The sequence below is a fragment of the Aulonocara stuartgranti genome (assembly GCF_965226115.1).
Source record: "Aulonocara stuartgranti genome assembly, chromosome: 1".
NCBI classification, from domain to species: Eukaryota; Metazoa; Chordata; class Actinopteri; order Cichliformes; family Cichlidae; genus Aulonocara; species Aulonocara stuartgranti.
In genome coordinates, this window is record NC_138939.1 from 10,441,328 (window position 1) to 10,468,144 (window position 26,817).

General features: G+C 37.3%; 2 protein-coding genes across 3 annotated transcripts; one reads left to right on the forward strand and one right to left on the reverse strand.

Moving 5' to 3' along the window:
- On the forward strand, positions 1-18,383 carry slc12a4 (solute carrier family 12 member 4). Its single transcript, XM_082535988.1, has 24 exons — positions 1-273; positions 7,922-8,019; positions 8,109-8,240; positions 8,593-8,739; positions 9,116-9,170; positions 9,393-9,523; positions 9,684-9,925; positions 10,196-10,410; positions 10,674-10,838; positions 11,196-11,294; positions 11,417-11,474; positions 11,607-11,781; positions 12,111-12,229; positions 12,442-12,540; positions 12,688-12,807; positions 12,996-13,100; positions 13,991-14,159; positions 14,845-15,040; positions 15,313-15,482; positions 15,753-15,884; positions 16,223-16,330; positions 16,455-16,642; positions 16,814-16,947; positions 17,053-18,383. The coding sequence occupies exons 1-24, from the start codon at positions 138-140 to the stop codon at positions 17,142-17,144; spliced, it is 3,285 nt and encodes a 1,094-aa protein (XP_082392114.1). The 5' UTR covers positions 1-137; the 3' UTR covers positions 17,145-18,383.
- A 256-nt stretch (positions 18,384-18,639) lies between these two features.
- Positions 18,640-26,000, reverse strand: dpep2 (dipeptidase 2). 2 transcript variants are annotated; one of them, XM_082536148.1, is made up of 11 exons: positions 25,824-26,000; positions 25,219-25,366; positions 24,998-25,124; positions 24,758-24,887; positions 23,265-23,415; positions 22,728-22,797; positions 21,903-22,079; positions 20,823-20,907; positions 20,671-20,746; positions 19,529-19,664; positions 18,640-19,419 (listed from the first exon to the last, which is right to left on the reverse strand). In XM_082536148.1, the coding sequence occupies exons 2-11, from the start codon at positions 25,362-25,364 to the stop codon at positions 19,216-19,218; spliced, it is 1,302 nt and encodes a 433-aa protein (XP_082392274.1). In that variant the 5' UTR covers positions 25,365-25,366; positions 25,824-26,000; the 3' UTR covers positions 18,640-19,215. The 2 variants fall into 2 exon arrangements, with proteins under 2 accessions (XP_082392274.1, XP_082392273.1); XM_082536147.1 differs by having other exon boundaries at positions 25,219-25,402; positions 25,824-25,989.
- Between the last annotated feature and the right edge of the window lie 817 nt (positions 26,001-26,817).

Genomic DNA, 26,817 nt, shown 5'->3' on the forward strand with positions numbered 1-26,817 from the left:
TGATAATACCCTTCAGAGGAAGTGAGCGCAGTGTAGTGGAATGTAGCTGCCATTAGTGGGAGTTGAGCTGAAGCTGCCCAACTGCTAGCCCTCTAAGTTGTGTTTGAGCAAGAGACACCGAAAAGAGTGATGAAAACATGCCTCACTTCACGGTCGTACCAGTGAAAGATCAAGTTCAGGCTAGCTACGACAGCTTAGAGGGGATTAACTGGGTTGATTACAGGGATACTGGACAGGACTACCCTGATCATCAAGATACTGTCAGCTCTGATGGTAAGTCTAATAACTTTTACGCAATTCTCAACTTTTGAACAAAGGGACTTTTTAAGTTCTATAGTTCAAAGAAGTGTGTCCCTAAAGTGATAATTCATTAGCTGGACACGATATTTGTTGAGATTTGTTTCCTCCCGAGAGAGCCTTCTGAACAGCTGGTTGAATGGTTACCATGGCAATTCTCCATTGCCAGAAAGCAGTATTCCTGCAGTCTGTTTTTGATATTAGGGTCAAATTAGAGAAACATTTATCACATTGGAGCTGCTTTTTCCCTCCATCAGCAAGTCTTTTAACATAAACTCAGGGACAGATGAGTAACAAAGGGAAACAATGAAAGGGGTGAGGACTGTGGTGGGAAGAAACAAAGGGGATGGTGGTGTGTGAGTGGGGCCTGTACTCCGGCAACAAGAAAGGCCTCAAGTGCTTCCTCGCACAAAAGATGGAGCTCTTTTTGTACCAGAGGAGTATTTTCTTTCATAGATCAGCTGCTAAACAAAACACAAGCAGATTCCTCCCTCCCCACTTTTCAGTCTAAGCTGTTTTCTGCACTGGATCATGATAGAAAGAGTGGAACCATACTCTGAAAGAAAAGACAGGGAGAAGCTCTGAGTTTGTAGCCTTTGGGTAGGATTATGTGAGAGCATTGCCAGTTTGCATTGCCAGTTACGAGCAGGAACTTATTTGTTTTAAATAAAAGAGACACATGGGGTGTGGCCTTCAAAGGGGCACCCTGCCTTTACTAAAAGCCCAGAAGGCTGCACAAACCACAAGCAGCACTGTACATTTCTTACTATGTGACTGTGTTAGTTTATTTATTCTAGTGCAGCCACTGTTTAGTTTTTTTTTTTAAATATGTTCGGCTGTGTTTGTCCAAAAATGTGGGAGTGCATGTGTGAGTAAAACATTTTCCATGATGCAGATGAGATTACACATGCTTCAGTGAGCCAAAGTCTCCAGTTGACTGATATTTGAAGCAAAACAATAAGAAATCTCAGCACATGTTGATGCAGCTCCTGGCTCGTATACTTCTGGAATATATGGAAGCCACCCATTAGAGTTGAAAAAATGGCACAAGTTGTCTTGAAATAACTCTGAAGTTTTTTTGTATTTCCCACAAGGCTTTTGCTGTTTAACCTTGTCTTCCTGCTGTCATAATTCTCTCTAACCCACAAAAGAAGCTTCCTGAAGTGCGAAAAAAAAGCAACAACCATTAAAAATTTCAGAAGGCAGCATGGATGACTATGCCAAACATGATGAGAAGGAGGAGAAGGATGTGAACCTACTAAATGATTAGAACAGCAAAATGTCCTATTGTTTTTTCAGTTAATCAGATGTAGAAATTAAACTCTCTTTAGCTACTCAAGTTGACTGAGGTTTTATAGCATTGCTTTTCTTTAACATGTATGTTTTTAAAGCATCATACCATACTTAAGTATTTATGAAAATGATAATCAAAAGAAATGTGTTTTAGTAATTAAGATCGGAATATGTATAATATGAAGTAATTCTAGCACATACATATTAATTTCTTCTCCATATTATCTTTCCATTAATCCATATTTAGACAGAAGAAAAAACTGGAAAGTAGTCTGTGGTAAACAGTTTAAGAAATGGGGGCATGATCTGGATGATTTCATCCTGGGAGTGGTGTGCCTGGCAGTGTTACATGCTGTATATGTCTGCTACAGTATGACGAATGCAGCACGGAGGAAGTGACACAGTGCGAAGTCTGTTTAAGGCTCTGAATTCAGCTCTGTTCAGCTTACAGGACAAACTGTGCAGTCATTATGTTGCTGTAGTTGAGACCCTGAAATAACAGAATTCTTCTGCTGTGGGTTTACATTCTATGATTCTTTGCCCACTGAGCTTTAAAATATTGCTTTAGGTCATTGTAGTTTGTGTAAGTTTGTTTACGTACACCTCTCTTAAGGCCCAGTCACAGTATTGTAATCAAGCTAAAGTCTGGACTTTGACTGGGGCATTGCAACACCTAAATGCTTTTGTTTTTTCCAACAACTCTGTTGTCAATATGCTGATGTGCTTGAGATAATTGTCCTGCTGCATGATCTAATATGGACCAAAGCGCTAGACAAATACAGGCCATTTACCAAGCATTAGTCACTGGAAAGGTAGACTGTCCAAAGGAAAGTCGTTTTATTCAGTTGAAGAAGAGCACCAAAACTGCTAACATGTACTTTTTTTGTTTTTGGAAACTATTCCAAACAAGTCTTTCAGTTCAGTCTTTTTTTGATTGCACTGCCTTGAACATTGGCATTTAGCCTGTAGCCTCTGAGATGTAGTCCCTGGATTGTTGGGGAATTGAGCATTCCATGGTTTGAACTTTGAGTGAGTTTAATAGGATGTCCACTCCTGGGAAGATTGTGGCATTGTTAAGCCACACCTGAATGCTACAGGTCAGCATACTGTCAAAATGTTGCCTTTTAAAGAGGTGCTCATGCTTGCTAATGATCATTTAATTAAGAGCACCTGGCTGCTACTTACTCTCTATTTATGTCTGTCCTGTCTATGGAATCATGAAGGGTGTTAATTTTTCATAGAGAAATTGCAAAGAATTCTCTGAAAGGTTTTCTTTTTCAGGTGACTATAGGTGGCACTCTGATATAAAAGATAAACATACTTGGATGGGGTGGAAATATAGAGCTAGTGACAGAGTTAAAACACAATGTCACACACACACACACACACACACACCTTTCCAAGCAACATGTCTGAGTTCAAGTACTTGTAATACATTTTGTCACTGGTGACATAGACGGTCATACCCTGATTAATGGATAATTTCATGCAATGCAGCTATCTTGCCATCGTCAGCCATCTTTGTTCTATCTGCTGGTTTGCATGAAAGTGACAACAGTGCTAGCTTGAACCCCCACCTCCGAATGTTCCACCTTCCTAGCTTATGTTGAGGATCTCATACTTCAGTACAGCTGTACTTCAGTACTGTTCAGATTAAAAACAAAAACAAAACCTTCTGTACTTGTTGTGCAAGTACTGAAGGTACTAAGAAATATATATTTAGTATTTTGATCTTTTACCCCATTGCAGCATACTTTTTAGCATTCTAGGGAGATTGTGCGACCTTTCACACTAAACAAGCATTCACAAGTATTCACTCTACTTACAGAAAACACAACTTTAAACCACTTCGTAAAGACACAGCAGATGTTTTCCCTGTGCTCACTACATTTTACAGTTAATTTGTTTATCAAATACTTCAGACACGCTGGCATGCCCATTTATTTTATTGGTGTGTTTTTTGAAATCCATTGTATGATAAACCTTTTACGACCCCCTGAGGTAATCAGACTGAGCAACCACCCTTTTCTCATCATTAGCACACATCAGAGTTAATATGTTTGGCTGTAAGTCTCAGCAGGTTAACATTCCTCTGCTCTGGTCAGATTGTACTCGCCATGAAATACTGTCATTACAACAAACCTTGCTGTAATAGCATTGCTTTGCTTACATGATTTCTTGCCAAAGGCTAAGACAATGAGGAAAGTGGAATTTCCGACACCGTGCAGTAGGGTCCTTGATACCAGAGGCTCAGTGATGTGCAAAAGGCTGGCCTGTGTCATTTGATTGCATAGAAGAACTACTGTTGCATAGATAAAAATGGTCTAGATCTAGTTAATAACTACCTACAATGGGTACATTTGGACCAGAACTGGTTGGCTGAGTTACCATAGCTTTCAAACTCTCAGGGGAGCTTGCATTGCTTATTTTGGAAAATGATGGTAGCAAGACACTATAACAAGAAGAAAGCTGACTAAAAATGTTCTGCTGAAAAGTCTTGTGTCCTTGAGTTTATGGTTGATATTACTTTGAGTTTAAGCATTTATGTAGACCATGTAGACCTGTTATTTTGCTCTTGTATTGCCTCTAATGAAGTAATGATTAACACATTCACAAGTAAAAGGTTGCTAGTTTGATTCCAGCTGGAGATACAAATGCCCTTTGGGGTTGTCAGGGAATCTGTAAAACTCTGCCAATTCAAACATGTGAATCTAACCGCTATGGGGACCTCTTGTGGCAAGTGAGCAGCCGAAAGTGACTTCTTGCACCAGTGTGGAAGACTTGTGCAGTACACATGCCATACGTGCCATCATGTGTAGTGAGAGAGCATACTGAGTGCACAACATAGAACAAGTTTACCTTTTAACTATTTGTATTGCTGCCACGCAGCATTTGTATCCTCTTTGCACAACCCTGTAGAATAGACACATCAATATTTGCTTTGTATAAATTTGTTATATAAAAGCAAACACACTCACACACGCACATACACACAGAGGGGGAAAGAGTGAGCTGTTTGCAGATGGTGTATTCAGTTGTCATTAGTACAATATCATTGCCAACTTACTTCATGGACTAAGCTAGGACTTAAGTCTCTCGCCCAGTGTTAAGTCTTAAATATTTATTAAAGAGGAAGTTTAGCAAAGAGGCTTTTTCAAATCCTAAGAAGCTAATAGACCACAATATTGTTTTCCATGTCTAATCAGCTTTACAAAGTAGATAAACGTTGCTAGACACACACACACACACACACTCACTCACTCACTCACTCACTCACTCACTCACTCACTCTTAGCCTTTCGCCCTGTATTTTAACTTGTCAATGTAAAACTAACCCTGAGGAATATTAGTAATGCCATACTCATGTTTATTATTATTTATTTTGTTTTTATTTAATGGAATAAGTTCATTTTATATATTACTATCACTATATCATAGTAATAGTGTTAGTAAAAATAATAATAATAAAAATATCATAATAACACTGATGGATTTTAATATTTTGTGAGATATCTCAAACATGTTTTGTGAGATTTGATGAGTGTATAACATCATAAATAAACTTGAACTTTGGTTTTGTTTAGAACTTTGAAATGCTAATACACAACAGACAGATTTTATTGCATGTTGTGTTTGACATGAGCTAAATTGTTAAAGTGGAAGTAGCCAGATAGTTTCTGTTGTTTTGGAAATCTCTACATGGATATCACCATTGTCAGTCATATAACATAGTATGATTTTCAAATGAATACAATTATACGTTAGTCAAATGCTTCTAACTGGATGTTCTTAACATGCAAAACGCACCTTATGCTGACTTTTTCAAACATTAGAGCCACCATCACTTTCAGTCGCCACAATTTTCATACAAACTGTCATCGCTGAAATAATGAGTTAAAGTACTTAAGATTGTTTAAAACAATTTTGCAATGGGATCATATTAGCTGTGAAGCTTCTAGCTAGTAGTATACTAATATTATACCGTACCAATGAGATGCACTACATCTATCTTGGAACTCAGCCTTCATTGTTGTCTGAACTACAGATGTCTAAAATTTTTGGAGTGGTTGTAACAGTGTTATACCGACTGCCCCGTGATGGCTTTTCTATAGTGGAACTCAGAACGTCAAAACTGTATCAGCTTTGCTATCACTGCTGGTAAATAGATTTGTTGTTGTTTTTTATCTATTTACACATTTTTTCGTAGATAGATAGATAAATAGATAGTTGACTTTTATATATTTTTACTTCTATAAACTGTGTTATTCCCACAGTGAAGTTTTAAATCTTCTAGCTATAGCTGTGAGCTGTTTTGCAGGGAGCACAGATGACAAGTTAGCACATGCAGTAAAGCCTCTGCTGCTCTGTGCTCACAGCAGGACTACAGTTTGCCTTCATAACAGGCCAGTTAATCTTTAATCTTTTAGATTAGACATTTAATGTGAGGTTATTAACAAGAAACCCCTTCTGTCTCCTTGGCTCATTGTTAAAGTCAGATTTATGTTGCCTTCCCAAAAAGGAAAGAGTTGCACGCTTAACTATTTGATGTTTTAGCTCTTTGGTTATTATGCAGAGCATTCAGCATGGCCGAGTCACAGTTCTTGCCAGGAAGCAACTGAACATCTCATGGCAAACCAAACATCAAGACAACACTAGATGGCAGTATTGAGATAGGTTTTTTTTTTTTCCTCTTATTGCCCCCTAGTCATCCTTGCATTCCAGCTATAGATAGGGGTTTCACGTGAATTTGGCCTTAAACTTTCAAAGATCAAGGTTTCTTTTGTAAAGAGAAATGTCAAGTTTCATATTATCTTGTTACTGAGAATTTGCAATGGATGGTTTTCAATAACAGGTTTTTGCATGTATGCTTATCTTTTATATTGTGTTGCTTTTTGCTGCAGCCTGGGAGCACCGAAATGTGATTTTGCATACAGATATATCCAGAATGATCATGAGCACATTTTAGAAATGCAGAAAATATAAGACTGCTCTTTAAGGTGATACCGTGAATCCAACCCAGCCTTTATATTCCTGTGAGAAGGCTTGTGTCTTACATATGTGTGTAAGTGGTGTGTATGAGTCAGTAAATTATCCCTGTTTTCTCCACTCCCCACCTCTTACCCCTCCTCACTGTACGCCATGTGTTAGATTAGGCCCCTGAATGAGTATTCACCCTGGGTGACCGAGTGTCCTGGATAGCAGAACATAGCATACGCTGCTGCACACTGCACAAACAGTGCATAAGTGCATAAGTATGCTCGCTGATAGCGCTGTTAGCAGCAGTGGGACGCAGAACACAGGTGAGTAAGGACCAGCATGGAAGTTCAGCCAACTCACTTGCTGGTATTTTCTGCACAGTTGAGAATACTTTTCTATTTCATGTCCACTTGGTACATTGGCTGGGTTTTTGCTGCAGGATTCATTTGGGTTTTAAGATGCCGCTGTTAAAGTTTACATGCTCCAATAATCCAAGGTTAGGTAATTTCTAGGTAATGAGATGTGTTTATGCCTATGAGTGTGAATGTGTGTGTGTGATAAAGTTAGCAGAGCTGCTTTGCGTGCAGTAATTGCCCCAGGCGCTGTGCTTGTCTCTGTTTGATTCTCTTCCTCAAACGCAAACATTAATGAGAGTGAAACTAATTATAATCCTATTTATCACCTGGTCTTGTGCTGCTTTTGGCCTTTCATTGCAATTTTGCTGAATGAATTGTCTTTCTAAAGATTACTGCTTCGTGAACGCTGTTAAGATGTTTCAATTAAAATTAGCAGTGACAGTTAAATGCGAAGAAGAATTGCTATGGAATAAAAAAAATTGAATTACTATTTGTTTCTTTTTGTTTTCATTTTTTGCTCCTGTACAAACAATAGTGTTGATAATGTTTTTCCTCTGTAATAATGTCACATATTTTATATAGTTCAGATAATTATTAATTAAAAAAAATCCATCAGGTGTTCTTTCTTTGAAGTGTTGATGTCTGTTTTGGTGTAAATCCATCGATGACTTTTTATGGGATTTGAGACTCACTGAGCCATTGTCTTTTGTCCATTTTACATATAGCTTTCATTTATTTTTTGTTAAAGAAGTGCTCGACTTTACCATCACAAGATGCTGTAATGATGCTACAATATTGTTTCAGCCTTTACAAACATTTTGGGAACCATACCTCATATTACTGAATCAGTCATTAGCTTTGCTTATGTAAATGAGAATAATGTTTGCCATATTTACTGTCCAGAAAAACATTTGGTAGGCCTAAACTAAACTGCTGGTTTTCCACATCTTTGTTTTCATTATGTTTTTATTTACTTTTCTATCCCTTTTCTCTAACAGGACATGGCAACCATAAAGAAGACAGTCCGTTCCTTAACAGTTCTGATGCTGCTAGCAAGAAGAATGACTTCTATGACAGGAACCTGGCATTGTTTGAGGTTTATTATTTTTACTGTGCAGAATTTCTATCAGATTATAGATTAAAATCAATCTGCTGAGATTAACTTCATGTCCTGTCTTCTTTCAGGAAGAGCTGGACATCCGGCCGAAGGTTTCCTCTCTGCTCAGTCGCTTGGTCAACTACACCAACATCACCCAGGGCGCCAAAGAGCATGAAGAGGAGGAGAGTGCTGAGGCGTCACGTAGGAAGACCCCCAAGGTCAGTAGTCGGGGCAGAGCAAGGGAACACTGTGCTTCACTGTTTTAAAAATCCGTACACTCTGTCTTTTGAGGTTTGGAAACATTATACTCCTCTGGTGGTTCTCTCCCTGCCACTTTGTCCATGTTATTAAGGCTTGCTGATTGATTGCTAATGCCTTTCTACACTCTGCATTTAGACTGTGGCTGTGTAAGACCTGGATACATGCAACGAGCTGATAACATGATTGAATGACCTTTAAAAAGTACATCAATCAATACTAATGATCAATACACTTGTTTCCTGAAATGTCATGCTCAATTCTCTCTCTCTCTCTCTCTCTCTCTCTCTCCCCCCCCCCCCCACCTCTCAGTCTCCCAACATGGGCACTCTGATGGGAGTCTACTTACCGTGTCTCCAGAACATCTTTGGTGTTATTCTCTTTCTCCGACTGACATGGATTGTCGGGATGGCTGGCATCGTACAGTCCCTCTTGATTGTCCTTATGTGCTGTTCATGTGTTAGTATGCACAAGCACACTATACCCAGATATACACACAAAATAAAAACCTGCTTAGTTCTCCGACCAGTGTGGGACATTAGCCAATGTTTTGTTGCTAAACCAGTCAATCAAATTCAAATGTTGGATTACGTAAAACTGCAGCAATTATTCAAAACTAAACAGTTTTTTTCTGCTCACCATGCCCCCACTGTCTTGTCTCAACAAATACTGTGCATGTTCTAAGTTACATATTCTGATCTTTGTAGGACTAGATGAATACCAAGTCTTTTCCTTAGCTATCAGTTAGATCTGCAGATGTTAACATTATACCCAAGAAAGAGAAGTTGCCGTGGTGTCTGCATATGTTTATTTTCTTTTCTCTTTTGTTTTTTAGACTATGCTGACAGCCATATCTATGAGTGCCATTGCTACTAATGGAGTTGTTCCAGGTAACACTTAGAACGTCTTTATTCTCTTCAGTTCAGTGTAAAGGTTTCTTTAATTTTATTCTATATTATTTTTTATCCGTTTTAAATATGTGTAGATTATTTTGCCAGTTAATTAAAATTGCACATTGGCATTTGCTATATAATCTGCTGGGTGCTCAAAAAAGAAAAAGAAAATGAGAGAAATTTCCAGTGAAGTTTTGTGTTGATGTCTTTTGTGTATAGCTGGGGGAGCTTACTTCATGATCTCACGCTCACTTGGTCCTGAATTTGGAGGAGCTGTGGGGCTGTGTTTCTACTTGGGCACTACCTTTGCTTCTGCCATGTACATACTGGGGGCCATCGAAATCTTCTTGGTCAGTTTGCCAAAATGATATTCTCCTGTTGCATTCAAGCTCACATTTGTATAGTAAAATATAGTTCTAGATATGGTTTATTAGTTGCATACTATGGGTTTTATACTGTATAGGGTTTATATCCTGCTATGATTTTTATTGTATTTGTTTTCCTTTCTAGAAATATCTGGTTCCCCAGGCAGCCATCTTTCATGACACGGAGCCCCATAGGAGTGACAGTGCCATGCTGAACAACATGAGAGTTTATGGCTCTTTATGCCTCAGCCTGATGGCTGTGGTCGTTTTTGTAGGAGTCAAATATGTCAACAAGTTGGCCTCTCTTTTTCTGGCCTGTGTGATTATCTCAATTGTCGCGATTTATGCTGGGGCAATCAAATCTGTGACTCATCCACCCGAATTCCCGTAAGTCATAGTAAAATAAACATGTCTTAACAAAACATGGTGAGAAATATGTTTTTTTTTTATGTTTTTTTTTTCTAAAATAGAAAAACTAGTTAAATGCCTAAACAGGCTTATTGAAGTCAATTTGAGGTAATCATTCCTAAAAAAAAGAAATGGTGACCAAATTAGTATGAGTTTAATAGATGGTTATACTAATGCAGCTGATATGTTTTATGTTATACTGATGTGTAACGTTGATATTTTCATCTTTTGTCCATGTTCTTGTTGTAGGATCTGCATGTTGGGCAACAGGACTTTGGTCAGAGATCGCTTCGACGTCTGTGCTAAAACTATAATAAAGGGCAACATCACAGCGCCCAGTCAGCTGTGGGATAAGTTTTGCCTACCAGGGAACATGAGCAGTGCTCATTGTGATGACTACTTTATCCAGAACAATGTGACAGAGATACAGGGCATCCCTGGACTTGGCAGTGGAATTATTAGAGGTAAAAACTGACAAGGTATTAGTATTTGGTATTCTGCATTTTAAGAGTAGGCTGCCCTTGAGGTGGCATGAAGCATACAAGTTAATAGAAAACAAGCTGCCCTAGTGTTTTCTTAATGTAATCTCATGTAGTCTTACGTTACAAAGAGATAAATGTGATATCAGGAAGTTTTCTTTTCAATGGCAGTGAGGCGTTGAAGTTCATGAAAGTCCAATTTTAAGTTCTGTCTAAACATCAAATCTATCTTTTTTTTCATCCTATAGACAACATGTGGGGAAACTACCTAGAGAAAGGAGAGCTCTTGGAGAAGGCGGGGCTACAGTCTGTGAATGCCCATGGGGCTCTGGAGAACTTTGGCATGTATGTCTCAGCAGATATTGCTACATCATTCACACTTCTGGTGGGGATCTTCTTTCCATCTGCCACAGGTAGGACAGTATGATAAAGCTGACAATCTAACTTTAAGAATAAGATATACAGCTTTTATGACACTAATGTCAGCCTACTGGAAAGGTAGAAACCCATTTTTAAACATTACATTCGTCAAACATGACATGGTTGTGACAATAGCTTGAGTGTGCGATTATATGAATGTTCTTTAGAGTTTAAAGCATTAATATGCATTTAGTAATTTTATGCTACCTTTCATGTTCTCATTTCTAAAGTAACACATGAACAGTCAAATTGTGTGGAGATGGCACAATGCTCCCTACAGACAGTAGGGGGCATTGTTTAACAGTTTTAAAATTTGTGTTGTTTTTATCTGTGGTCCATTCCTATTGCAGGTATCATGGCAGGCTCCAACAGATCTGGTGATCTCAAAGATGCTCAGAAGTCTATCCCTGTGGGAACTATCTTAGCCATTACCACCACTTCACTTGTTTGTATCCTCACTTCTGGCGAATACAAACTCACAATGTTTATTTTTGCAATTTAAAGTTGACTGAAAAGCAGGTATGCAATGCACATTGGTTTTACTTCGAGATCCTTAACTTATGGTAATCAGATTTTAGTTCTGTGGTCCTGTTTGGCTCATGCATTGAAGGAGTAGTCCTTAGGGACAAGTAAGTTTATTTTTGCAATTATAATGACTTTACTATTACAACACTTACTGTAAATGGTAAGGTTTCACAATTGGAAATAAACAAATATACATATAGTAGTTAGATATTTATTCAATCAGCTTGTACTTGCAGGTTTGGGGATGCAGTTAAAAAAAATTTGGTGGTGGGAACTCTTGCCTGGCCATCTCCATGGGTCATTGTTATTGGCTCCTTCTTCTCTACTGTTGGAGCAGGCCTGCAGTCTCTCACAGGAGCTCCACGACTTCTACAAGCCATTGCAAAGGACAACATCATTCCCTTCCTGAGGGTAGGACAGCACAGCTTTGATGTGGTTCAACAGCTATTTCTGTAGGGGAAAAACATTAAAGCAACTCTGCAAAACAGAAATAGCCTCTGTACATATACAGTATAATAAGAAAATAGGTTAATCCAATTTTCATTTTTTTCCTTCTTTTGGGGTTTTTGTTTTGTTTTCCCCCTGAAATATTTGAATAATTGCGGTAACTTCCCAATACTTATTTGCATCAGGTAATATCTTATTTACAGGATTGTTTGAATATAAAACAGTATGAAGCACGAAGACATTTGCATTGCTTTATGCGAACTATTTGAATTTTTTTTTTTTTTTTTTTTTAGGTGTTTGGTCATGGTAAGACAAATGGGGAGCCTACGTGGGCACTGCTGCTGACTGGGCTTATCGCTGAGCTGGGGATCCTTATTGCCTCTCTGGATATGGTGGCTCCTATCCTTTCCATGTAAGCTCACATATATGATATTATGTATTGTAAAATATTGAGCATATATTCCACAAACAGGCCTTTCTCTTTCATCAGAGCCATCAAATATATCTTTTGTCTTTTTGTTAAAATCTTTTATCACTTTACTTATCTCAGGCATCAAATTTCCTCTCTGTGGTGCTCTACTATATTATCTACTTTACATGTTTTATTTTGTGCCCTTTTAACAGGTTCTTCTTGATGTGCTATCTCTTTGTGAACTTAGCCTGTGCAGTGCAAACTCTTTTACGCACACCAAACTGGAGGCCAAGGTTCAAATATTACCACTGGTAAGTAAATGTGTTGTATATTTATGTTTTATGATGAATTTTACTAGTTTTGCACCCTTTATAGTTTTATTGGTGACACATGAGAACCAGTGGCACCTACGTTATCATGCAAAAAATAATTTCAGCTTTTATGTATCGTACTAACAGGGCTCTGTCATTCCTGGGCATGAGTATGTGCCTTGCTCTGATGTTCATCTCCTCCTGGTACTATGCCATTGTGGCCATGGGCATTGCTGGGATGATCTATAAGTACATTGAGTACCAGGGGTACGTCTGGAATTCACTTTACACTGTTTTGATGTTCCTATCCTGCAACTATAAATTTTCATGTGGTTTGTTGTGGTGGTTGTTTTTCCATGTGACCTTTGCATACAAGTAGTAAATATCATTTGACAACTAATTATTTCATCTGTCTTGCATTACTATGACTTTTTTCCTCTCTTAAACAAAAACAGAGCAGAGAAGGAGTGGGGAGATGGCATAAGAGGACTCTCTCTTAGCGCTGCACGCTATGCCCTACTAAGACTAGAGGCTGGACCACCACACACAAAGAACTGGAGGTATAGCTACACTTCAACACCAGCGTTGACTGTTTCTCTTTAGATACTAACATTTGGATCCCATTTTCGAGGAACATGCTGCATGCTGGGACATAAAAGTTTCCACATGTGTGTTTATGATAAGAATGTACACACAATAAACAAAGCAGCATCCAACATCCTGCAATCTACTGACCACAAGCAAATAGCTGACATTGGTACTGGTTCCTTGTAACAGCACAACATATTCATTGAGTATTATGTTTAAAGTAGCACAACCAATGTTATAGAAGTTTTGGTCAGATTTTTTTTTTTCCCCCTTGTTTTTAGTTGATAGCGTGACTGCTTGGGAGTTTCAGTAAGTTAGCTTGCCACACTGATATTGCCACACTAAGTCTGAACTTCCTGTCACAATGAAAGAGAAAAAAAAAGTCACTATCTGCAGAAAACAATTCAATCAAGGCAATAGTTAGATTAAATGTAAAGATGATAGCCTAATAAGCAAAATCAAAAATATCTAGGTAACTGGGCAAACTTTTGGTATTCACGTAATACTTTGAATAATTCTGGTCAATGTGGAAATCAGTCCTAAGACTTCAGTATTTCAATAGGACCTAATTCATACTGAAACAAATATGATATGGGTCTAAATAACTGGAACACTGGTGTTTCAGTAGTTAAACAACAATCCTACAGTTTGTAATTAATAAGCACAAAGTCACAGCCCACTCTTTCATCATTCCTTGTTTATGGTGAGTCATAGTTCATTGTCATGAGCGTATTCGTGATGTCCTTATTTTGGTCAGAGTTGCAGCACTGAATTAGAATTTCTCCATTTGCTATTTACTACTTTGTACATTGCAAATGGAGAGGATGCATTCTCATATAATCTATGACTTTCCGCATTGCAGACCTCAACTGTTGGTGCTGTTGAAACTAGATGAGGACCTCCATGTAAAATATCCCCGACTGCTCACCTTTGCCTCGCAGCTGAAAGCAGGAAAAGGCTTGACCATTGTGGGCTCTGTTATCCACGGTAACTTCCTGGACAGCTATGGAGAAATGCAGGCAGCTGAGCAGGTAGACGCGTGAAAGGGATGCATGGAGCACTCTATTGTTTTCTATTATACTGTGCTGCTGAGAAAGCGGCTGATTGTTACAAATGAACACCCTTTGTAATTTGAAAAACACAATGAAGCATAGAAATGCTTCAGCGTGAATTGTGAAATTTATGTCACATTTCTTCAGCGGTGATTGCTTTATCATTATTTTTTAATGCCTTTGTGATGTTATTCAAAGGGTATGGCAGCAAAGTGCTTGTTGTTAGCGGTCTAACGACCAATGAGCCATTTCAGACAAAATAAGGGGCAGTGCTGTAAGATTTTTCCTAATGTGATATGACTGGTATGACTCCCCCAGAGAATATAACAACAGAACCAGGTTTTCTGTTGGCTATGTTGCAAGAAAATACTGAAACCGCTCATCTTCTGTTCACTAAATGCTGAGGTTATTCATATATTTTTCATTAGGATGGATACTGTGGATACTGAGCAGGGAGGCAAACACATGCATTTAATTTATCTGATGAATAGCTTTATTATCATCCTCTGTCATCTGTGATTCCATTTCTATAACTAATTATCTATTTTCTTCAGTGATTATTATGTAGGTCTACTATGTGTAGTTTACCAATGTAAAACTTTTTTTTTATTTTTTTTATAAAGAACTACTATTCAGTCTTTCCACATATTTCTTCCCCTCCCAGGCTATCAAGAATATGATGGAAATTGAGCGGGTCAAAGGCTTCTGCCAGGTTGTGGTTGCATCTAAGGTACGGGAGGGCATTGTCCATTTGATCCAGTCATGTGGTCTGGGTGGTATGAAGCACAACACTGTCGTAATGGGATGGCCATATGGCTGGAGACAGAGTGAGGACCCTCGAGCCTGGAAGACTTTTATAAGTAAGAATCTTAAGAAAATGAAAACTCACAAATTCAGCGGGGTCCCCAGTGATGGCTGCTTACCCAGATTATGTTTTAGACAATCTACAAACCTCTATAATAAAGCTAGTCTAACTTGTAAATATACCTTGTGGATGCTTAACCATGGGTTTCAGTTGGATTGATATATCTAGTCAGCCACTCATTTGTTTGCATTATCTGTATCCAGTATACTTTTTACACTATGTGATTTGTGTAAATATCTTAGCCTGCACATTTTCATCCAAACCCAGACACGGTTCGCTGCACGACAGCTGCACAGCTGGCCCTGATGGTGCCCAAAAATGTGTCCTTCTATCCAAGCAACCATGAACGTTTCACAGATGGCAACATTGATGTGTGGTGGATTGTCCATGATGGGGGGATGTTAATGCTGCTGCCTTTCTTGCTTAAACAGCATAAGGTGAGATGAAAGTATTACATATATGTGAGGGTTTTTTTTTTTTTTTTAAATTCATGTTAATTCTGAGCTTAAATGTTTCACTTTTCATCAAAAACACGATTTAATAATAATCTGCTTAAATAACTCCTTTTCTTTAACCCGCCTTTGTTAAGTTTGACTTTATATGCTGTTCTAGGAATTGTCTTTAAAACTGAGGTTTCTTTTTTAATCATTTATTTATTGCACAGTATATTATCGTTGTGATATCTCAAGACTTTATTTGTAATTTAGGTCTGGAGGAAGTGCAAGATGCGCATCTTTACTGTAGCCCAGATGGATGACAATAGCATCCAGATGAAGAAAGATCTGGCCACTTTTCTTTATCAGCTGAGAATAGAAGCTGAGGTGGAAGTGGTGGAGATGGTGAGTCCCACTTATACAACTAATTTTGAAAAAAAAGAAAAGGAATTCTTATGCTTTGGATTAAAAAAAAATGTTAGTGACTTGGTCATTTAACAAAAAATCTCAAACCAGTCGTGTATGACGTCAGGTTAAACTGAAAACATCTAGTTCGTTGCTTACTATAAGGCTCCACCAACCTGTACGTGAAGAAAAATGAAAAGCTGGAACAAACTAGTGCTTAACTTAATATTTCAGATAACAGAACACCATGAATGAATTCGTTTGCACCTCCAAACTCCCTATGTTTCATTTACTATAACCATTAACATTACTCCCCCGCTCCCCAAATGTCATTCCAGCATGATAGTGACATTTCAGCATACACCTATGAACGAACATTAATGATGGAGCAGAGGTCCCAAATGCTGAGGCAAATGAGGCTTTCCAGTGCAGAAAGACAGCGAGAGGTAGGGTTGTTTTGAACCTTGTTAAACTCCGGAAAGTTATATTTGTGAAATATATGCATTTTTCGAGTTTAAGCTTAATAGAGTGACAAAATAAAACCTCATTTGACTCCTATGGAATCCCAAGGCTCAGCTTGTTAAAGACAGACACTCCTTGGTGCGTATGGGGAGTCTGTACTCAGATGAAGAAGAGGAGATTGTGGAAGCTCCTCCAGAGAAGCTTCAGATGACATGGACTCGAGAGAAGTGTGAGGCTGAGAGGAGGAACAAAAACAATGCACCTGAGAACTTTAGAGAGCTCATAAGCCTCAAACCGTGAGTCCGACTAAGTCAGATTAAGCTTCAGCTTCTTCTGGAATGATTAAACCATTTTACTTTTAACCACTAAAAGCACACACGTTGAAAATTTATCTATTACTTCTCTGTGTGTCTGAGTGAAAACCTTTTAGAGGCACAAATCAAACTATCTCCATTGCTACATTCCAGGGATCAGTCCAATGTGCGGAGAATGCATACAGCTGTGAAGCTGAACGAAGTAATAGTAAACAGATCCCATGATGCTCGATTAGTACTGCTCAACATGCCAGGACCACCCCGAAACACAGACGGAGATGAGAACTGTATCCTTTGCCACTGAAATTAAAAATGCTGTTTTGGGTTGTAGTGTGTATACAGAATGTATAGGTTTTTGTCTAATTGGTATAGTTTCTTTAACGGTACCTCAGACATGGAGTTTCTGGAGGTACTGACTGAAGGTTTGGAAAGGGTGCTTCTGGTGAGAGGTGGAGGGCGGGAAGTTATTACTATCTACTCATGACTAAATAAGAGCTGCTATACGAGGGCACTGACCTCATCAGAATAAATTCCACCTCTGTTCAAAAGGTGGCAACCAATTTGCCTGCAGACAATTATGCGTAGATGCATAAATTTGATATATTTTTTATGGACTTTTGATTATAAAAAGAGGTTCATTCTATTCTTGTAGAATATTGGGACACTTTTGAATACATATCATCCTGTTTGTTCATTCTTTTATAAATGAAAGCTGTCATTTATGCTCTTTTATTTTAAAACTTGTCAGAAACAAACTTTTGGGAATTTGTTCTTATTTTTTTAAGGTACTGATTCTGTACCTCTTGTACATGATATTAAAGCTATATTTGGCAATTTGATAGGCAGGATTGTACCGAGTATTACACATTTTGTTAGAACAGTATTAATAGGATGCCAGATTATTATTCTGAAACAATTCTCTGATTATTTTAGGGAAACACAAATATTTATTTATTTATTTTCTAAACATTTCCCCGATGAGAATAAAGAAAATGTTACTGTGGGTATCGAACAAAGCGATGGATATTTTGTGTGTTGTACAGGTGGCTTACAATCTAGATTGTAAATCTGGATGATGGACATTATAATGCAAGAGGAAAGAGTAAGAATTTGTATTTTTTTAAGATATGAGTCAAAGTGTTCATGAACATGACCTTTAAACTGTTGCATGTATACTGATAAGCTTACATGTTTATAAAAAAAGATGCTTTAATTTAAAGTTGGAATCCTTATGGTTTAATTTTTTTTTTTTTTTAAATCTACTCATTATTTACAGTTGACCTTTTCTTTAACTGCCACTCTAAATCCATTCTATAAAACAATGGCTATCTGTATCAAATCTATACCTATTAGTGTGGAAGTCTTCTTTTTTTGCACTGAATTGTAATTTTCAGACTATACATACATACACACACACACACTATTTTGTAGCTTCTAATAGTTTATATTACCACAGGCATCACTAATTCAACTAAGACTGAAACTCTACAAGGATTACATCTTTAAATTAATCTAATCTAGAATCTGAATATGTTTTTAGACTTTGTTTTGTGTATGTTTTACCTGAGAAACTGAAGATAATCAGTATTTTAGATCAGGGTGTAGTGTCTGGAACGACTATATTTTTTGTGTGTTGACTAAATAGTTTTTTTAAAGGCAAGGGTGTGTCTTATGGAAAGTATGACAAGTGTGCAACTATTAAACACTCAATGTCAGAACAGCATTCCTGGTTCAAATTTATTTACGCTATTTAAACCATTGTTAATTGCAGCAAACTAAATATGTATTTTTTTGTTTTTATTTCTCTTTTTTTTGGTTACTGTATTTCTGGCACAGTCCACTACTTCAATAGGAACTTTAATAGAGTCGTATTTTATTTCATTCATAACTGTAGGTTTTTAAGAAGCAATAAAACTACCAAGTCAAATCCTATGATTACACGAAGATCAACATCACCACCTCAAGTGAGCACACCAAAGCAGATATTTATCAAATTTATTGCCATTGGGTTGTGAGCAACAAGGCTACATGAATGACGTAAAACCATAATATTGTCTTATGCTATGAGAGTAAATAGAACAAATATTTGCTTTGAAACTGATATTCTGTACAACTTTGTTAAAGTGCTTGAAGCATTATAAACTTAAGTAGACAACCTCAGCTTCTAAGCTGTTTCCTAGTCAATCCTAGATACAAAGTATAATCTCTAAAGTTATATTTATCAAGTTTATCATTCTATTATATTTTGTAATCTTCTATGGACATCATGAAAAAAATGTTCTGCCAACTAAATAACAAAATAAATAGTGAATTTAAAAAAAAAAAAAAAGATAAAACCAAGAGGTCTCTTTCAGACATCTTCTGAATTTTTAATTAATTGATTAACGTATGTACAGGAGTTTGCATTTTAATTATAGCAAAAATGAGGTTAGACATTAAAGTCATTAAATTCCTCCTAATCTCCACTGATGTGCAGCACTGTGACACTCCTTTCTGTGTACTCCTTTCTATACAACTTCAAAAGAATGATACGGCTGAACTGAGATTGTTAATATTCATTCAATCAAAAATATTCTGGAAAGCACCAGAACTGTGGCAAGGATTAACAGACCAGGTAATCCACCTTCTGCTCCAGAGGACTGATCTGAGGGCAGGCTTCTTGGGTCTGGACGTCTAAGGACTAGCCTGCATGGGTTGTGTGCCTCTTCAAATGGAATCTGGACCTCACTTGGTAGATTTGAACTCAACTGATCACGGACCTTGGTGAAAATAAAGGAAGGAAATAAGAGTATGCCAACATATAAAATACTTAAACTCATGAATCTTTCACCATCTATTCTCGTTATATAAATGTATTCTCTCGCTCACCCTCTCAACCTGTTCAAACACACGCAAGAAGTTACGTCGAAGGACACCAGCCAGCTCATTCTCAGTCCAGTTTCTTCTCAGCAGTTCCTGGATTAGGGCTGGGTATTTTGAGACATCCTCTAACCCATGAGGGAAGCTTTTAACCAAAATGAAAACAAAATTACTCTCAAATTATTGTTTTTAGGCGAACCATTGTAGAAACAGATCCCTCATTCTGAAAATTATGGTGTTGCTAAATACATTTAGTTTCATACCTTTGACACGTGGAATTACAAAAGTAAACACAGAAACATGATTTGTTTTATTCTCAGTTCTAATAAGATTTTGGGCTGAAGAATTCTGCAAGAAGAGCCTTGGCATCGACTCTCCAAGTCAATGGGTCAGGAAGAATTTTAACCTTTATTAAATTCCTTTATTTAAAGTTTGCTGTAACAGGCTGGAACAAAAGCTCCAAAAGGCAATGAAGAAATTTGGTCACTGTTAAAGACATGGGGTATGATTCATGGCATTTTTATATTAATTGTAGTATTCAATAATGAGCTTTGTTTTCTTTTTTCTTTTGTTTCATCACAAAACTACCTGATACTGATTGTTTAAGACAATTCCGTTTAAGAGGACTTTGCGCACTTTGCACCCAGCAGCACAACAGAGTCACTGCATCCTCTCACTGTAGGGGTTAAAAGTTCTGATTCTGATTTTCCTTAAATTTGTCACCCCTCTGTATGCATAGCAATAACCTAATATCCACCATCTTGCAGAAAATCTACCGCAGCATAGCAGCCTCCATTTATGCCTATTAGAGGTATAAAGTTATTGATTTTTAACCCACTTCAGTCTGTTGACAACTGGACAGCTAAATTGCTGATATGACAAGCAAACAAAAACCACACAATTGATTTGGCTCAACAACGGCCTTTGAAATAATCTGTCTGGAGAGTGCCTCAGACAAGCGTGTTGCCTATTAGTATTAGCTTTGTTTTGTCTCAAAAGCTTTTCATTCATCATGACTATAGAATATAAAGAAGATTTAAGGTAACTTGCATGGATTTTCTGTTTGCAACATTTACCACAACAATTACAAACAAACAGTTACCTCTAGCTAATAATTTGTGTTATCTGGTTATTGCAAATTAATTTCTTACCTTGTAGCACCTTCATAATCCCCTCCAATTCCTATTGATTCAGCTCCAATCAATTTCTTAATGTAATCAAAATGGTCTGTAAAAATAGTGGAATAATGTATAAACTGAGATATAAGAAATACAAACACATCCATTCCAGATGGACAGCTCACCAGCCACATGAGAGATGTTAGCCTCATCTATGCAGGAAACAAATGTGTTGTGGAGATTCACCATGATCAACCCTTGGTTCTTTTTCTGAAAAACACACAGGGCCATTACCAGGCGTGGAGAAAAGGGTTAAATGCCACCAAACAGACTAAAATAATCTATGCATGTGTACACTCTACAGAAAAGTTATTGTTTAATCATTTCATTTGCATATAGTGTAAATTATGTCTGGCATATCGAGATGCCACTCAGATCCCAAAAAGAAAAACAATAAGACTAGAAGTCAAGAGGGTTTTAGAACTGTTTTATCTAGTTCTTCCTGTTCAAATGATGATTTACTGAGCTTATGTGTATGAGTAATCACACAGAAAAAAAAAAACACGTGGAAATATCAAATTCGTGGCTATGATAAAATTTAAGTATTGATACTATTTATTTTTCAACTTGATTAATAAATAGAAGAAAAGAATATTCTCAGTTTAAAAATAAAGAGCCTGAAATTACCCCGACACTGTTGACAGTAGGCTTACACACAGCTTGAATTCTTGATCATCAGCCTGTCATTAACCACTATAAGCATTTTTTTTTTAAAGTAGAGGGAGGAAAATGACTATCATTGTTAGGGTAAACAATCTGATATTCTCATTAATAGGTCCTCACTATAGTACTTTTATTTCATCCTGTGAGATCACGTTCTGGTGCCTGTCTGTGTATGCAAGTAAAGGGGAAATGGCAAGAGCTAAAGATGGCTGAGGAAATCATGGAGAACACAGAACGACATAAAGACAGAAGAAATGCATTAAGTTGATTGTGCAAATAAAGCCTTAGGATTGAAATCAATAACTCTTAGTGGGTGAAAACTGAATAATTTCTAATGGTGGAAATCTGTTCATAAATGTTTTATGCTGTTGATACACAAAAAGCCTAACCATTACAAAAATTGTCTGACAGTTTTTCTTCTTTAGATATACACATAAAGAGACACAATTAAAATGAGCCAGTCATCGATGTGACTGATCAGACAGTTGTTTAATCAAGCGGTTAAGAAGGCAAGCAATTACTTTTAAGGTTGTATTTCTCACCAGTTCAAGTAGCAGATTGTCAGGAACATTGCGGCTGTGGTTACATATGGAGTAGGAAGAGGAATGGCTAAAAATAACCGGAGCCTTAGAGTGACTCAGAACAGCAAAGGATGTGTTCCACGAGGTGTGGGAGAGGTCCACTATCATTCCGAGTCTGTTCATCTCCTCGACTACGACCTCAAAAACACAATTAAGAACATTTTGGTGGCATCAGGAAGGAAGTCATTTATTCAGAGGAGAGGATGTTGTTACATGTAAACTATTAGAAAACACTCATGCAGATAACAATCAAGAGTGTCCCTGCACTTTGCTGTTGAGATGGAGATCTGAATGGGAAAGGAGTAATAAAGATGTTTTCTATGTTTAAATAAGCTGCCTATAATATATTACCATATTCCAGTAATACACAAGGAGTTATTAAATGAGAAAAGTCCAGTTTGGGTTAACAGAGATTCTCTTTCCACAGCTTCCTATCAGGAGAAGATTTAGTATGCACAGTATTCCCAAATTCTAATAGTAATGAGGTTCATTTTATTCAGAAGGTTCTCAAGTTGCAATAACTATACAATCTCTATTAATGCAAACATAACAACAACAATAATGCATAGTAGTTTTATAATAGTTATAATAGTTACTTAGTTAATACAGTTTTATGTCAACAACTGAATTTCTCTTATTTCTTCAATACAGTATGGAAGGACTGATATGTTTTATGCTTTCTGAAAAAGGGTCAGGCAAAACTGGCATGCACGCTGACATACTACTCTGTGGAATGTGAGATAATGAAATACAGCTGTGGCTAATGTTACTGAAACTCAGAATTACCTTCCCAAAGGATGTCAGGCTGTTATTCTCCCTCTTATATACAGGGTAAAAAGTTGAGGATGATTCAGCCCTGCATAGAAACAATATATGTATTTTAATGTCACAAGTGCTGCAAATTATTCTTCTCCTGTTTGTAATTACTTAAAATTACTTTGGGTATCTGAAGGGAACTGCTTCAGATACCCACAGCTATAGTCAATGTGAGATATCTGAGAGAGGACATATATAGGTTAATTTGCATAAAAGAAAAGGATGTCGAGGTGAAAATGTAAATATGTTTCACCTTTCTATCTTTCCTATTCTATAAACAAATACTTCTTAGATTAAATGTAGCTCAGTAGTTCCTGCTTTAAAGTTGCTATGTAGCAATAGACCATTACAGAGCCAATGCTACGTATTTGATAAAATAGAAATTCTATTCAAAACCCAATTTATTGCTTAAATGATCATTTAAGAAAAGATCGAGATATGACTTTTTAAATACAAAGTACTAGATATACTGTAAAATATATGCTGTATAAAGTCTTTTCCTATTACCAGGGTGTATTACAAGAATGCGTGAGACCCATGGAGCGGACTCCAAGCTGGTAAAACATCCGCAGGGCAGGAAGGCTGCTGTCAATAGAGTGGCCTCCTTCGATACTTATTAAACAGGCTATCTTACCCTTGTCCTTAGAATCTTTTAGCTCTGCAATGACAGGCCCACATACAAAGCACATAAACACATAATTGGACATCATTACCTTCAGTTATCAGTTCTACTTTAATCTGGTTACAGAAATGCAAGCTAACGTAACCATCATATTTTAGAAAAACAAACAAACAAACAAGATACATTTCAAAACAGTAATCTAGTAACCTAAAAACATTAAGGAAATGACCTCTAGTTTCAAAATTTCTTGAGAAAGTAGTTAGTAGGAAATTCTTATCTGATTTATTCCAATCTGGCTTTAGAAAAACATCACATTACAGAAATCACTTTATGACATTTTAATGAGTGTGGACCCTGGAAATTTTACAGTTCATATTACCTCATCCTTCTCTTCAACAGACTCAGAAATGAGCTTGGGTTAGGTGGAACTGCACCCAAATAGTTCTAATCCAATCAAACAGAGTATTTAGAATCACTGTGGTTAATTTTAGCTCATCGAGTTTCTCCCACGACTCAGTCCAAGGGCCTATTTTGTTTAGTTTACATTTGTTACCACTTGGCTATGTAATTTGTAATTATACACAAGCATCTGACCATTGTTATGTCAATGGCTGCCAGTTAGAATGAGTCATTTAATCCTGGAGAACACAAAAATCTAGACTTCATTCATTCCTATTTTACTGGCATTAAGGATGGGATAAAATTAAAGTTCTTGTTCTTCTTATTGGTCCTGATGATTATTCTTATAGTCGCCCTGCTGACCTTGAACAATGACTCACTGACCTAAAATCATCTGCTGGAGGTTTAGGGGAGTATTTCTGATCAACAACTTAATTTCAAACAGCATATCAAAAGTCCAGACTAGTCTTGTGTTGTGAAATATTTGTTGCATAACTCAGACCAGTACTTATGAATAATATAACGGCATACCTTATATCTGCACCCTCATTTCCCCCTGATTAGATTACTGCAACTCACTGTTTACATGCCTAAAAGTTTGGAGGAGTGAACCATCTATAAAACACAGCAGCAGTACTACTCACCAACACTTGGTGAGATGAACATGCCATTCCAGTCCTTGCAGATTTACACTAGCTTCACTACAGAGTTCAATTTAAGATTTCCACTGATTACTTTTAAATCACTTCACAGTGAAGCTGCACTTTCTATTTTAGAAGTCCTAACGTCTAATAGATCAGAGAATCGATTACTTCTACATGTTCCACAGTCCAAGCTTAAAACCAAGGGGTTTTCATGCATTTTGAATAGTTTTTAAACCAATGTTTTGTGTAAATACTGCGAAACACCTTATAACTTTGGTTTAGAAATGTGCCATAGAAATATAGTTAATTATTATTATTAAGAAAGTATACAATACCCTGGACAGATGTGACCAGTTCAAACTCCTGGTACTCAGTGCACATACGTCTCACCACATCTATTTGTTCCAGAGTAAGCCTCACAGCATCCTTCTGCTGAGCACCACACAGTACGTAGACAGCAAACATCTGATACAACATATCACAGAACATTAGACACATTTTACTAACCAATAAATCTCAGATGTAGATGGATTTTTTTCCAGATTGCGCTGTGAACACTTGTGAAATTGCAATACCTGTGTCTGCACATGCCCTGCTTTGAAACGGGATATGTCTGTGGATACTTTGGAGAGGTTACGAAGGTCAACTTGGCTTAGGTAGTTGTTGTGACGAATCCTCAACTGGAGAGCGAGGTCATTGTGACTGACAGAGAGATGGGATAGTGGGTGATACAAAATTGAGGGACATTTTAATTTATGATAATTTATGTATCTTGTATGTATGAAGCACACTTTACCCATCAATCAGTGGATATGTGGACATCAATTCATCTACGTCAGAGCATCCACATATTTTGGCACACAGAGAGAAAACCACCAGAGCTTCGATAAACTGCATCCAGAAGCTGTGTGAAGCATGTTTTTCACTTTTCCAAGAAGGCATATCTGAACACAGAACACGCATCAACGCGTTACAGTTATCTGATAAGGCAAAGAAGAATAACATGTGAATGATCAACACGTGCACACAAAGAATATTTTGGATCTGTAATTTATTTTGAAAGGATCACAGCGCAGCTTGGATTGTTACAGAAATATTATAGCGGCACTTTTAAATATCGTCGCAATAAACCTCCTGCTTTTTATCGAATGTATGAGTTCTGGAATACATTAAACTGCAACTCCGATAAATATAATAAGTATTTTGGGATCGTCTGTTTTTTTTTTAAATTGAAACTTAAGTCCACATTAAAATAGCATATAAAAACAACGTACCATTTAAGCGTGCTTGAAAGTGGAATAATGAAAAAGGTAATTGCTCGGGATAATTAGTGCATGCTCATAATGAACCATTTGTAACTATAGACAGCGCGGAACAGCAAAATTTAAACAATATACTTACCAGCCAGGTCGCTGAAAAATGAGCCGTATGGCCACTTTGTTTAGCAACTGTGCACACACTGTACCAACTTTCCAGCTCTCCGCCCCACACAAACGTAGAGCAAACCTTTACAAAACTGGAGAGCTGCCTGTGTGGTGCATTCATGTGCTATCGGAAAATTGCTAATTCATATAAATTATTTATCGCTTGATGTTGTAGAAGAACTGCATTTTGCAGGACCGGGTTCTACAAGGACCTTAATCATGCTTTTCTTCGTTCTGTCGCTTCTCTTTTGACTTATAGCAGCTTCCAAATTTGGTAGTGGTAAAGCCTGCTATCAACGGGTAAGCAAAACAAACAAATAAATGAAGATGTGAGGGAAAAACTACAAAAACTGTATTTCACATTTTTTACGTATTCTATACTGTTGTATCTGTAGGTTCCATAACTAGTATGTGGCGTTTTAAGTATACATTTATTTGCTAAACTGCGTCGCCTTATTTGGAAATACAAATTGACGACTGCGAATTGAAAGCATGATAAAACCTGAACATTTGAAGTTGCCATCTGCTGGCCAGATAGTAAATCACATTGTTAATGACCCATGTGTTTGATTTGGCAAAGAATTTACGTTGGTTGGAGAGGGTAGTCGACTTTTTGACCAGATTGTTTAACACTATCCAGGTCAGTAAGAAACTTAAGGAAGGCAAAAGAAGTGTACCGTGTATGTGCAGAGCTGTAGTAACCACAGAGGGATAAAGTTGAATTAAGCTGCATTAAGAAGAGAGGTGACAATTAGCGAACAGTTTAGTTTCAGAGACTGCCAGTTGCGATGATTGCTTTGAGGGTGTTGATGGAGAAGTATTGAGATGGTCAGAAGGAGCTGCAGTGTGTATTTTGAGGATGTGACGAAACAGATCATAGAGTGCCAAGAAACTAACGTGAGGGTGGTGCAAGACATGCATGAGGACAGCGAGACAGTGGTGAGGTGTGCGATAGGAGACTGATGGATTAC